The sequence below is a fragment of the Peromyscus eremicus genome, chromosome 18 (assembly GCF_949786415.1).
Source record: "Peromyscus eremicus chromosome 18, PerEre_H2_v1, whole genome shotgun sequence".
In the NCBI taxonomy this organism is placed as follows: domain Eukaryota; kingdom Metazoa; phylum Chordata; class Mammalia; order Rodentia; family Cricetidae; genus Peromyscus; species Peromyscus eremicus.
The window spans coordinates 34,037,835-34,052,816 of record NC_081434.1 but is presented as its reverse complement, the minus strand read 5'-3'; the positions used below and the strand labels follow the sequence as shown (position 1 = coordinate 34,052,816).

General features: G+C 44.3%; 1 protein-coding gene across 1 annotated transcript in view; it reads right to left on the bottom strand.

Moving 5' to 3' along the window:
* Positions 1-14,982, bottom strand: part of Cfap54 (cilia and flagella associated protein 54) — a 299,598-nt gene that overhangs the window by 224,702 nt on the left and 59,914 nt on the right. Inside the window, exons 20-22 of the mRNA XM_059245690.1 lie at positions 5,911-6,087; positions 735-827; positions 337-522 (exon numbers count right to left, since the gene is read on the bottom strand). Coding sequence (XP_059101673.1) covers positions 337-522; positions 735-827; positions 5,911-6,087 — 456 coding nt within the window. The remainder of the gene's footprint in view (positions 1-336; positions 523-734; positions 828-5,910; positions 6,088-14,982) is intronic.

The window sequence follows — 14,982 nt, the reverse complement described above, 5'->3', positions numbered from 1 at the left end:
TCTAATCACGAGAGAGTAGCAGCATTCCTAGGTTGTGACAACCAAAAATGTCACCAGGCATTGACAACATTGCCCCAAGGTCAGATCAGCTACTCGGGGTGGTAACAGATAACATTTATTTAAATGCATTGTAGTATTTTCCAAAACGTCTAAGAGAAGGCAAATTTACTAATAAGGGAAGCAACGGTTTGCGTCTTATGAATAAGCTCAGTTATGGAAAATAGGTATCACTGTGGGATGTCGCCTGTGACTTTTCTTCCATCGGATATCAGTTAGCAAGTGCTGAACAGAAAGAAAGAGGGAGAAAAGGATGGAGATAGGCGCCATCTTTTCTACCTGCGTCAGGTACATCCTGGCGGTGACAGCAGAGAGAGGTGGGTAAATGAGGATCGGTTTAGTTGTCTCACCCACGGCGTCGCCGATGAGTTTCCCATTGGCGGAGTAAGCAGCGATGGCAAATACATACTTTTCATTCGTTTCTAACCCTTTAATTTCAAAGGTGCTTCTGCCGTCGGCTGGAATCTGTGAAGGGAAACACTTGGGCTCTAACTCAGAAAGTTACGGCAGTGTGACTATTAAATCATAATTGGATAAACCTTTCTCCTTCGCCGCTGGATCTTAGTTGGGACTCGAGTTGGAATTAGTGTCAATTCTCCGCTGTAATGACTTCACGGGGAGAACACACACAAGGTTGTCATTAATGAGGCTTCGGGCAGGGAGGGTGACGGACGTACCGCTTCTCCGGAGTTGGGGAGGTGGTTGTTGTTCAGTCTGACTTTGCTGTAGCTTCCGCCCGCTTTACACCCCAGTATGCAGTACCAGGACACCTGGCGGGGAGAGAGACAGCCGTCAGCAGCAGCCTGAGAGCACTTGACTTCCTCTGTCTGGATGCAGCAAGATCAATCACTGTCCGAGGAGAACAGTACTACTCGTCCGTTAAACTATGAAATCTAAACTTATGTGTACGCGTGTCATCTTTCAAAAGGAACAGCAAATGTAGGGCTTGCTTACCTGGGACAATCAAGACGAAAATGTTATTCATAATCTCTCTCTCTCCCGTGTGTGTGTGTGTGTGTGTGTGTGTGTGTGTGTGTGTGTGTGTGTGTGTGTGTAGAGGTTAGAGGACAAACACGGTTCGTCAGTCCCTGCCTTCTTCCTTAGTTGAGATAATATCATTGTTGTTTTTCCACGTAAAAACAGCAGGCTAGCTGGCCCACAAGCCTCCTATTACAAACCCTCATGCTGTGTGTCTGGCTTTTATATCAGTTCTGGAAATTCGAATCCAGATCCTTATATCCTTATGCTTGCTTGCCTGGCCATCCCCCCATCACCCCCAGGCCTTCATTACGTCCTACTCTAATTACTATTAATGGAGCAGTCCTTTGTGCCAAGTAACACTAGTAAAGTGGCATATACTTTCCTTTTCGTTGGCACATATTCATTTTACGTAGCGACGGGTTTCATAAAGACATTTTCATGCAAGTACAACAAGTACTTTGCCATGCTCACTCCTTTACCCTCCTCTCCTGCTCGTCTCGCTCACTCCCCAGTCCCCCTCCCACCCCGCTGACATGTCCTGTATACATGCAGAACTTAATGCATCTACGCAAAAGATGGAATTTGAAAATGAGGGAAACATGCAACACTTGTCTATTGGAGTCCGACTGGTTTTGCTTAATATAGTGATCTCCACCCTTTTTCCTAATGAACAACATAGTTCATTCTTTTATAGCTGGATGAAACTCCATTGTGTATATGTTCTAAGTTTCTTTATCCATTTGTCTGTCCATGGCTACCTAGGCAGGTTCCATAACTTAGCTATTATGAATACAGCGGAAAACAAAGGTGTGTAAGCACCTCTGTGGTGTCCACACAAACCCAGAATGGGTAGAACTTGGTCACATGGTAGCTATATTTTTTGTTTTCTGAGGAATCTTCACACTAATTTGCACCATGGGGAGGGATGCACACTAATTCTATTTCCGTCAGCAGTCGTGAGCGCCCCCTTCTCCCACCTCTCCTGCCTCTGCCTCTCCCCCCAGCAGTGCCTGAACACCACCTTTCTCCTGACTCCTCTCCAGCATTTCCTGTTACTTGTTCTCTTAACGACTGGCGTCCTGACTGGGGTGAGATGGACTCTCTCTGCACTGCTTTAGGTGGTTTTCCCTAGTGGCTAAGAAGAGTGAACACTTTTCATATGATGGTTGGCCACTTCCACTTTGAGAACTGTCTGTTCATTTCTAGGGTTACAGGTCTTTGTGAGCACCCCATCCAGGGCTGGGAACCGAACCCGGATCCTCTACAAGGCCGTGCATGCTGTTAACCACCGAGCTATCTCTTGTCCCAGTTTTAGCCTTTCAAGTCCTCTGTATAATCTAAATATTAAGCCTCTGTCCGTGATATGACTAGCAAAGACTTTTCTCCCATTCTACAGATCCTCTCTTCAGTGGATTCTTCCCTTGGCTGTACAGAGGTTTGTTGTTGGTTTTTGTTTTTGTTTTTGTTTTTAATTTCATGAACTCCCATTTGTCAAATCTTGATTTTTTTTTTCCTGAGCTATCCCCATCCTTTCACAAAGTCTTCTTCAGATTCAGCCTGTGCCTGCCTCTTGAGGTGTCTGCCTCCAGTACTTTCCGAGTTTCTGATCTCTTATTAAGGTCTTTGACCTATTTTGAGTTGATTTCTTACAGCCAGAGACCAGACTCCGATCTCCTGCCTCTCCGTGGTCTGCAGGCACAGTTTGCTGAAGAGGCTTCCTCTCTCCAGTATGTGTCTTCTTCGGCATCTTTGTCAAAAATACGTGGTGAATATTCACCACATCCCTTTGGGCTGGAATTGCTACTGTCATGGGAACCGAGATGCAGAGAGACTAAATCTCTGCCTCGGAGCAAACAGATACAAAAGTGAATGCCAAAGACAACGTCCTCTTGAGGGACTCAGAACAGGACTAGATGGGAACAGAGGTCACTATTTAAAAGCTTTTCGTGTGACGTGTCCACATGACAGAAACATGGTAGATAAGCAAGAGAATGAGGCACTAAGACACACACCGCGTTTTCAAACGCACCTAACCTAACCCTGGAGTCTAAGCCGCGTGAGTGGCTCTCAGCCCTGATTTCACTCTCGGTCACTTTCTAAAAGAACAGTTTGTACAGAATCGATCACTTTCTAAAATTATCAATAGCCACGCCACCCGAGGCCCCCTAGCTTCAACGTGAGGCTTTCTGTTCCAAGTGTCTGACCCTTTGTGCTTCCCCAGAAACCTTCTCTGGTTAGTATGACATGTATGACTAATTAAGGGTGCCAGCCAACATGAGCAGGAAGAGAGGGAGAGGAGAGAACACTGAGAAACTGCAGGCTGGAAGAACACAAAACACCAACACCAAATCTCTTCATTACCCATACAAAGAGTACACTTTCCGTGGGGGGCGAGGAGAGGGGCGGAAAGACTGTGTCGTATGACAGCTTGTTATTGCTCTAAATTATACCACACAAGCCAGAATCTAGAGGGCAAATTCTCTCTAAAAGCATTTTTATGGGCAGATTTTGTCTTTTTTTATTTTGCTCCTAGTTTGTGTAACACGAGGAAGCAATGTGTAATTAGAATCTACATAATAGAGATGGTGTGAACAAATCACTAACTTTGCAAATAAGATTTTATAGACAATGTAAGTAACATTAGCATTTGCAGCTAGAGAAACGGATTTTAATGAAACCAAGGCCTGAAGAAGGGTTTTCACTGAAACAAAAGATGGCCAAACCCGCCAACCAGCAAACTTACACGAGCCCACAGCACCACCTAGTGGTGATGAAGGGGAAGCAAAGGGTAGACCTTCCTGAACCAGCTCTGCTGGTGAGTAATTTACATAAACGTTATTGTATGTGTGCCGTTAAAAAGCACAAGAGATACAGGTCAAATATGAGGTGTTAATGTCTTCTTATGTTCAAGCAATATAAACTATAATAGTCGCTAAATAGTAATACCAAAAACTTAAAGTTTGAGTTAAACCAAAATATTTGAAAACAAACAGTAAATCCCATATCCCTCATTCTGTACTAATTTTCTAAAACCGTTAGGACAGATTTCCAAACTCTCCAAGGTTGAACTCCCAAAACGATGCTATTTCTACTCCCACAATGTCAAAGGACAAAGCAACATGACGGTGACGATATTTCTCAAGAAAGGCCATCCCCCCAACACATCTAAAGCCACTCAAGAATGAGCCGCACTTCAGCCATGTTTCACTCGGTGCCTGTTAACTCACACGGAACTTGACAGCCGACAGACACTCCTAAAAAAAAAGCTCATTATATAGAACTGATGGAAACTATCACTAAACAATGCAATCACAGCCTGTGACTCCAATAATTGTTCAGATAAACTCTATTACAGAGGCTTAACAAAATTAGTAAAAAGTCAACAGATAATATGTGGAGAATGTTATATATTAGTTCAGTTTATTTTCTCTCTCATTTTTGTTTGTTTGTTTGTTTGTTTGTTTGTTTTTTCAAGATATGGATTCTCTGTGTAGCCTTGGCTGGCCTGGAACTCGCTCTGTAGACCAGGCTGGCCTGGAACTCAAAGAGATCCACCTGCCTCTGACTCCCGAGTGCTGGGATTAAAGGTGTGTGGCACTACCACCTGGCTAGTTCCGTTTATTTTTTAATAAAATATAATACAGAGCCAGCGATGACCACAAACTGATCTTTCTGCCTCTACTCCAAAGTGCTGAGATTAAAGGCACACGGCACCACACCTCATGTATGTGGCCCTAGGGACAAAGCAAGGACTTTGTGAGTGCTGAACAAGCTCTCTACTAACCACATACGTCTCCAGCCCTATCTCAGCTTCTGTTCACGATCAACACACTGTACAAATGAAAAGAAATCTTCAGACTGTATTTGGCCTTTCTGAAGTGGGACAGCCAGTAAGGAGAGGAGCTGGGATTTTCAACTTAAATGTGCTCCACTTCAAAGTCTCTGCGTGCAAAATGCCCTAAAGATAATCAAAGATAGGACTGCATTGTAGTACAACATCAAAGAGCATCTAAAGCGGAAAGAGTAATATTTAAAATATAAACTAGCTGGAGCCAGGGCCTTGTTAGGAAATGAAATCCCAAGTGTGGTTCCCATTTAGGCCGAGTTCCAGGACTCGGTGATGAAGGAAGAGGTTCATCCTAACAAATGCGTAAAGATTTGGGACTGTAGAGACATTTGGATTGTCACTTGTTTCTACAGCGACTTGGAGTGAATTTACACAGACTCTCTAGAGCAGTGGTCCTCAACCTTCCTGATGCTGCGACCCTTCAATACAGTTCCTCACGTTGTGGTGACCCCACCCCCACCCCAGCCATAAAATGATTTTTGTTGCTGCCTCACAACTGTAATTTTGCTACTGCTATGAATCGTAATGTAAATACAGGATGGGATCATGACCCACAGATTGAGAGCCAATGCGCCAGACCCACCACCTTCGAATTCCCATGTCTTGTTGCTTTGTCTCCAAGGCTGGCTCTCAGAGGAACTACCCTCTTCCAACTACCCTCTGACCTGCTTCAGCCCTTGAGTACAATGCCAGCGTACAGGGCTGTCACTGTGACAAAGACATGTATGACTAATTAAGGGTGCCAGCCAACATGAGCAGGACACTGTGACAAAGACACAGAGAGGGAGCATTTTTCTACTGTTTCTCCTTACTGCGTGTTTGAGATAGCTTTAGAGGGCAATTCATAAAGGGAAAAATATCATGAATAAATTAAGTGTAGATAAGACGTGAACACACTAATCTGATGTTCCGTGCTTATAAATAAGACTATTCAGGTGCTGAAAAGAGTAATAATGGGAGTCATCACAGTCATAAGAGCGCTCGCATTGCGTGGCGTGAGGCAGCCCTGGGGAAGGGCACCATACCTTAACGTCTGAAATAAACGGAGCAGGCTTCAGAGTCACGGAGCAGTGGGTTCGGGCCAGCAGGATGGGCGGGGGAGGGAGTTTGCTCTTCTTTGTTTTTGAACTCTCCAGGTACTTCTGGTAGGAATATAGGGCGTTCTGCTCTGCTTCGATCTTCTCAATTAAGGCATACGCTTCCTGTAACGAAGTGTGAAAACAGAAAAATACATTTCAGGAGCTTGAGCCGCCTTTATATCTGTGGAATTCCCTTGTGGTAAGCGCTGTCTTTCTATATGCCGTTTCTTGAACCTCAGAGGCATACATATATATATATCAATATGGTTTTTGCGGGATGATAAAAGACTACCAAATGAGCCTCATCCATGGAATCAGATGCATATGTCTAAATGTAACGGTCGAATATTAATAAGAGATTAATGTTTTACTTAAAATCCTCTGGCTATCTATCATCATACTTAATTATGCTTTGAAATATCCTACCACAGACACCTGCGTGTATACTGGTAAACCACAGCCTACCCTTAACACAACTCACAATGTGACTCTCAAAAAATATGAGTATTGACACATGTGGTTTGCGAAAGAAATGTCTTTAAGAGTTTATGTCATCAAGATGAAGTTCAAATAGACAAAAATGTTAATTCTGTAATTCTGAAGGCGAAGCCATAATTATTTCAAACAGTTATTTATAAAGACAGTAGCTAACTTTCAGATCTAAACAGTATTTAAAAATCCAGATGAACTGCATCAGCAGAGATGTATAAATTTCCTAACAATACTAATAACACTAGTTAAAACAAAAATAGTAATATTTTGCTCTCAATAATCACAGGCAAACCAAACATATTTGTCTTTACTTTTGTAAGATATATAAGCAAGCTAGAGAGAGTGTTTGGCAGTTCATTCACCCAGAGGACCCAGGCTTGTTCCCAACACCCATGTAGTGGCTCACAATCTCCTATAATTCTACTTCCAGGGATCCAATGCCCTCTCTGGCCTCGCATGCACCAGGCATACACATGGGCACATATTTATACTCAAGCAAATACTCATACACATAAAATAAAAATTCATAACTATTTTTAAAGATATTTGAACATTTTAAACACAAACTACCAATTTCCAAAAACTCAATAAACTAGGAAAAAATCTTTAGCATCATTTAAATATTAAGTTTAGTTAATAGACAAAGTACTAAAATGGCAGTCTTGGTGTTCCTAATAAAACACTAAAGGAATTTCCAGTGAAGCCCAGAAAGAGACGGAAGGCTACCATTCCATTATATTCTAGAAGCTCTACCCTGATAACAAATGCAGAAAAGAAGCTCCGGCAGCTAAGAGGGCAGAAGGTCTGTCTACCAAGTCCCAGGCACTCCCGTTCTGCTACAAGACGCCCATGTTGTTTCTCCTACAGGAGACATGTAGAGTTTGAAGTTTCCATTTGGAGACCTGGATTTCAAGCTCAATAAAGAAAAGCCTGGACGACTGGGCAGCGGTGGCGCACACCTTTAATCCCAGCACTCGGGAGGCAGAGGCAGGAGGATCTCTGTGAGTTCAAGGCCAGCCTGGGCTACAGAGCGAGACCCAGGACAGGCTCCAAAACTACACAGAGAAACCCTGTCTCGAAAAAAGAAAAGAAAAAAAAGAAAGAAAGAAAAGACTGGACATAGAGTTTGAGTATGCCTCAGACTTCTGCTCGAGGCTGACTGCTCAAACTAACACCCCATATAAGTATAGATTCTAAGACTAGAGTTTCAGACATGGTTCTTCCTAAAATAGTAAAGGCTGGCCTGCATTAAAATGAAAATTAACTCGTCCTTTTCCTGTTTTATTTGAATGGTTGGCACCCAGCTCTAAAAGCACTAGCCGTAACTGAAATGTATCTGCAATGATGCAGCTTCTAAAAGTCTACTTTTCTGGGGCTTGGGACGCGATTCTGCACTCACAGGTCGCCAGTCTTAGCCATAAGTAAGGCCAGCTCGGAAGGGCCTGGCTTTTCTTTCCCTCAGAACGGGGTGTCTCACGTAGTAGCCAGGATGAACCATCACTAACACACAATAAAGATCCAGAAGTAGGGCTTGAACGTACAGACCATGAACAAATGCTACGGATAGCCATGAAGGACACCAAGAGCTGTCAGCCACTGCTGACATACGGTGACAAATGACACATCGCAGGCTCTCCGGCTGCCTTTCATCCTCCCACAGAAGTCAGGCCATGCCCTCTGGGACACAGCGACTCATGGAGGCGTCATGATGTGCTGCACTTGAGCAACTTCTTTTCAGAGCTGCAATGTGCTCATTTTCTTACCCAGTATCAGACTCCTCCTCCTCCTCAGCCCCCTGACGAGGCCGGGCTAAATTTTCTGGTGTGGAACCTCCGACCCACGCCCCGTGAAAGCCTCTCTCACAGTCAGAAAACATCCTGTGCTCGGGGGATCTGAAGGATTTCCGTTCAGGACGCCTATCATGCTGTACACGCTTCCACGCTGTCTCTCCTAATGAAGTGCCTCTCCATGTTGTTTTAGGGAAGACCGTCTCTCTCTCTCTCCCTGCAAGCCCCTTCATGCTACCTCTGCTAGGATGTTCCAGCTCTCTTAATGCTCTCCTGGCTCTCTCCAACCTCGAAGTCTGATCACATCCCTGTGATCACAAGGCTGACTCGCCTATTAAAGCTCATTCTGAAGGGTAATTTTACATCAACTCCCTTCCCAAACCAACCAACCCGCTGTGGCTGACCAACAGCCTGCTCTCTGTTGTAACAAGTAAGTCTTTTTTTTCCCTCAGTCTCTGGGCTCCTCAGCTTCTGGTTTTGACTTTCAGAACAACCTCTAGTATCTACTGAAGGGCAAGCTTTTCCACAGGAGTTTTTGTAATGGTCATGAACATATCTTCCGACTGTATCTCCCCATCTACTCTTACTTTCTTATGTACCTCTCCTAAACCTCTACAACCAATAACTCCCATGCAATTCCCCCCTCCCAGGCAGCATCACGTCTTCTCTGCTGGTTCAAGACCTGCTCAAGCATCACCTCCACTGACATCTCCATGACAACCCCATGTTCTCAGGCCTCCCTCCCTACTCATGCTCACTAACTTTATTTCAGTGGGTACCATATCGTATGTTATCCGTGTACCCAAATGTCCACGCCTTGTTATGAATGCCATGATGGCAGGCAGGGTGCTTTGTTTACCTCTTTGGATTCAGTCACTGTATTCTAAATGAAAGACCAACTAAACCATGATGGTGGAGAAGGGGGTTTACTATCATACATAAACTACATGATAAAAATGTTCTCACTATGTCATGACCAACTTTAAGAAGAGATCCCTGACTCTGATTCTGTGGCCCAATTCAAAATATGTTAGCAGAAATACCAAAGTTTGTAGTGAAAAAAAAGTCCAATAAAGTCCTAGATTTGGGTCAAACAAATTCCATGACAGAACTGAAGGCAGACTCTAATGCTTGTTAATAATGAAGTCCCAACTCACTGAGACAAACCTTGCAGCTGCTAGTAAGACTAATTCATGAGAAAGTGTCTAGGGATGATTGACGACCTTCAACCATACAGAAGGAAACATCTGAGGAAAAAAAATCAAGAAGGAAAAAATTCTCAAAAGCAGCTGTACTCAATTTTGAAAGGGTGTCAATAAAGACGTGAGTGTTATCTACAACAATGCTTTGGAATACCAAGGTCTCACAACTGCAAAATCTGGACAGCCGTTCCCAGTCTTAGCTCACACACTTGGTGTCTCAGACATGTCAGATGATGACAATAGTTAACCTCTCCTGATAGCCCTTGGTAATTAGAACGGCTTAACAAACCTAGAGGAAGAAATGACCCTTTTGCTGACCAAGGAAAAAGGTTAACCAGGACCCTCAATGCAAAGGGACTTCTGCAGCAGGGCTGAAAGGAAGCAACCATGCTTCTCATGGCCATCTGTGCATCCGTGGGCTGCATAAACTGAGGCCCTAAGTACTTCTGTATGAATGCAAATGTCTCTGCCTATAGTTTCCATTAGAGAAAATGAGACATGCCTCTCTTGAGAAGTGTGCCAATGCTTATAAAGACGGGCTGACATTAAATACGTTTGACATGGGCCTGACACCCACAGTGCATCAGAGCGCTAATGGAAAGATGTAACGCAGTCCTGAGGGCATGATTAAGATGTACGTAAACAAGCATCACAAAGCCGTGGGATGGAGTGCCACATTCGCTAAAGTCTCAGAGCCCTCCCTGAGGTCCATTCCGGTCCCAGCGGGATGAGGCACACCTTGGAAGAAGATGAGAAGTAGGTTAAGTCACCTCCCAAGAACCCCGGCGAGGAATATTGGGGAGAATCAAAGACACGGTTTCAAAGATGAATCTAAGAGAAGGTATGGAAAGTGGTGCGTCATCTCGTGATGATAAATACAGCCGAGGCTCAGATAATAATTCTAACCAAATGCTACCGAGTGCTGAAAGTGAAGGGCAGAGTAATAATGATAACAATTATAATAATAATGGCTAACAGTTACAGACTGTTTACTCTGTACCAAAAGCTAAGAATTTTATGTGCACCATTTCATCAAGTCTTTCTAAGAACCTCCCTTTAATAGACAAATATTTTACCGTCTCGTTTCTGGTTTTGTTTGGTTTTGTTTTTTGGAGACAGGGTCTCACTACGTAGTATGTCTGGCCTGGAACTGACAACATAGACCAGGCTGGCCAGGAACTCACAGAGATCCGCCTGCCTCTGCCTCTGCCTCCCAAGTGCTGGGATTAAAGTTATGCACCACCACACTTAGATGAATATTTTAAGCCAAGAGGCTGTCACTAATATAGAACATACAGCCAATCTCTGGCAGAACCAAAACTCTACCCAAACCCTATATATTCCTAACACCATGCCACTGTGTTGAAATGCAAAGATAAACTGAAAAAAAAAAAATTGGGAAGGCAAACTAGATAAAGTTCACTACACTGTACCTTTAAGACAGATGGAAACTCTCTACTATGTAACTATGCCCAAATCCACTGTCAGTATTTGAAACCCAGGGTTTAAACCATGATCACATTGTTACACCTAGCCTGTTATGCGCCACAACGAAGGAGAGAGATAACACTTACAGGTTCCCAAAATTTTAATAATTTACCACATAAGCAGGTCACTGATTGACAGGACCATAGAACAAGGACTCAGGAGCCTTGTTTCTCCCAACAGCCCCAAGCAGGGGCATAAGTGGGCTTTATAAACACAAAAATCACAAACATTTGTTCCCAAGTCACAGTTACAACTTTCACCAATCAGGATTTAGAGCTTAGGGGCTTTCTTGTGTTTTTCCATCATTGCTAGTCGATAGACAATGTGAGCCTTTCAGTCCAACCAATCAGATTCACTTGTTCCTTCTGTTGTTGGGAAAAGCCATGATGTTTCTAGAGAACTAAAGATACATAAGACTATTTCTGTGGTTTAGGGAGGAGGTTGGTCAGCCACTTGGAAAGTTCTCAGCTCCCCCAGGGCTTGGTAACCTGAACTTCATTTCACCCTGCAGGTAAAATGGAGTCTGGAGTCAAAATGGCAGTACTTCCGCCAAGGTGCTTTTGCCCACTCCCTTCGCTCATTAGAGGGAGTCAGAATCAGAAAGGTCTCTGCCCTCCCACAAGGAAAACTGCAGCAGAGAACAGATATAAAGAACTGAGAGGGTCTCAGGAAAAAACAATTCACACGTCCCTCAAGAAAAACAAATAGGATTGAGTTGACTGGAATTCCATAAATAAGAAAAAGAAATAAACTCTATACTGCCAGTTCAGTTCGTAGGATAGAATTATAGACATAAATTCTGGAAATAATAAAGCCGGGACCTACTAGAACTTCCAGTGACTCTGGTTTCCCTCGTAGCTCTGCTTCCAAAATGGGACTACACAACTACATTCTGTGCCCATCATAAAAACGAATCTGTTAAGCCACAGTGCTCCTTTGCTGAGAGTTGGGGTCCTAACACTGTTGGTTTTTATCTCCGCTGTCCATTTACTTCGGCTCCAGCAGACAGCATTAGGAGAGAAGTAGATGCAGTAGTGGAGTTTCTTTGCAACAGAAGCTACAGAGAAAATGCAGTATAGATCGAGGGGCAGGGGATTCCCAGAACAGGCAGAACAGGGTCATCACCTTCTCAGCAGCGAGCAAGCATAGCAATAGAGGGGCTGTAAGCACCATCCCCTTACAGAGGGCACAGGAGGACTGACTCCCTTTCCTCAGCCAGGGGTTGCCACTGGGGTGTGTCCACTAAAGCTGCAGTCTTTTCATATGGCTATGGAAGGTTCAGCTTCCAAAGAGGGAGCAATCAAGAGGCCCCCTCTGCAGATTTAGTATCCTTGCTCTACCTGATCATATCTAACGGGAAGGAAGTAACCCCTCCTTCAGTGATATTTGGAAAGGGAAATGCAGGAAGCAGCATTACGGAAAACTGCTGTAAAACCCCTTAGGAGCCTCTCGGTCTCTTTCCAGTGAAAGACATCATCTGCTAAGACATGAAGCGTCCTCTGATAGGCCCTTCAGTGAACTGTCTAACAGGTGGTGGCTGCCCAACTCAAAAGGAGAAAAGCAGCCAGTGGAGGTGATGGGTGCTGTCCCTTCCAATAAAGGGACAGCACAGAACACAAAGCCAGAGCTTTAACCCGGTCAAACAGCCAAGGCAGGAGAGTGGGATAAACGCATTCCTCTAAACAAGAGAAGCAGCTCTTCATCCCATTTGGGAGGCTAACATTATCAAAGGCCTGTCCCTTGTCTGTGGCAACAAACAGGCTCACTTTTAATTGGTTTGGAACCACAGACACTTGATACGATTATATGGATCCACAGGGCAGAAAACTTTTGAAAAACCAAAACAGAGTATGAATTATTTAAGAGTTCCTAAGAGACCCAAGCTTTTCATACCTTTTTATGATATCAGGTGACACATCCATTACTGACTTGGGGACAATTTTATTACAGGACCCTGATAATGTAAAACATTTTGTGATATTCTTCAGGAGAGAATGATTGCCAAGGGAAAGGGGTTTATTTGTCTTCTTTAAGGAAAGAAAGTTTGACAATTATTTGAGTCATAACATCGCTGTTTAGGAGAGTGCCCGGAGGAGCGATCATGACACCGTTAACACTTGGAAGGAAACTGCCACTGAGGAGCAGTGGTGGCTACCCAAGACTGCGACCTCAAAATAAATATCCAACATGCTCCCAGCTAGTAAAATCCCTTGTTGGGGATCCCTTACAAAGAACGGCGCCTCTAAACACATCTCACGAGGCTATCTTAGGAGGACATGATACTCATAATTTTTCTCCAGTTCAAACAGTCTTAGGAAACAAAAAGACATGGAAACTTAGACTCCTGGTATCTCCACTATCTCCCTCTCTGGCCTCGGTGGAAGTAGAGCTATAACAAGGAAGTGGGAAGGAGACATCAAAGGTTTCTATCTCCTCAGGCCCCAAAGGCACGTGGGATGAGTCCTGAGAGCAACTCTTTTTAAAGAAATTACGTTTTATTCTCCATAGAAATAGACTGGAGTGCCAGCATCCTCTAAGCACGCAGCCACGAAGTGTCTGCAGAAAGAACAGATCTGCACATCCAGACATCTTCCAACAAGGATCAGGCTCCTTGACCCTGTCAGCTCAGACCACCCATACACGCCATCAATCCCCTCCCCCAACTCAAATGCTGGAAATCCAAAAGCTCTTCCCTCACACCGCCAGGCCAGACTCCCCCCACCTTGAACAAGGATAGCATCGATCCATCCAAAGCCCTTAGCCTGCTGTGCAAGAAGAGCTCTTTGGATTCTTCTCTACTTTCCATCTGGTCTCATCACCATCCTTCCCCCAACCTCCACCTGCCCTACCACATCCAAGCCCCTCACAGTGAGTGACAGGCAGGACGACAAGTGTTCGACGACTCCTGGACTCTTGAGACTCTGCACACATCGCTCTCTGCCTGGAGTGGTCTCTCCTCCCGGTACCTCTCATCTCTGGCTACTCAGTGTTCCTTCAGCGTTCAACTTTAGTCTATGTCCAAGTTGTGAAAAGCCTGTTTGCTAACCGCGAATGCTTCCTCCTAGCTCTTCTCAGACTCGCAATTTCTGGTCTCTGACGGGATCTCATAGAAACGTCCGCTTTTGTGATTTTTCTATAACAATAAAATCTCCACCTCAATGCCTTATTTCCTTCCCTATTCAGTCTGAACTTGTTTTATTTTTTCATACAGTAAACATTTAGTTCATACCTGTAATAACAAAGAGACTGAGAGCCGCAGGTTCAGAAAAGGAGCTGACACAATCACTCTTCATTACAAGCTGTGTTAGGTGAGAGAGCCCCGTGGCCATGAGGGAAATGGGAGGCCATGATCAGGCCCTGAGGTAGGAGAGCATTAAGAGGGGACAGTATCGCCGGGCGGTGGTGGCGCACGCCTTTGATCCCAGCACTCGGGAGGCAGAGCCAGGCGGATCTCGGTGAGTTTGAGGCCAGCCTGGTCTACAGAGAGAGTTCCAGGACAGGCAAGGCTACACAGAGAAACCCTGTCTCAGAAAAACAAAACATAAAAATAGCTGCCATGTACTACATGATCAGGAGAGCTAGAAAAAAAAGAGGAAGCCTTCAGAGAACTTCCCTGAGCAAAGGAGAGATGTGATTTCCATATATTTTTAGAGGGTGGCAGAAAATTCCACAGCACCTGATTTATGATTTAGTCCATCAAAGCCTGTATTGCCAACTTTCATGGCTGCAAGGAACCTGGCCTGACTTCTGAGGGAGGCAGCTAGGAACTCTGCGGCCTAACAGCATCAGTTTAAAAAATTAATAATCCTACGCAAGTCTTCACTGTGACAAATATTCTGCTGTCGTTGCTACTAAAGAGATCACATCAAGATATATCAGACCACTATGAAGAAGGAGCTTCTAAAAATTCATGGACACAGGAAGAATCTCAGTGTTCCAGCTAGGTCTTTTCCTTAGACTCAGATTCTACCATCATTCGTCCTTATTCTCAATTCCTTTCACCTTCCCTTCTCGTTCCAAACATCCCCCTCTCCACTGCTGGCAGAAAT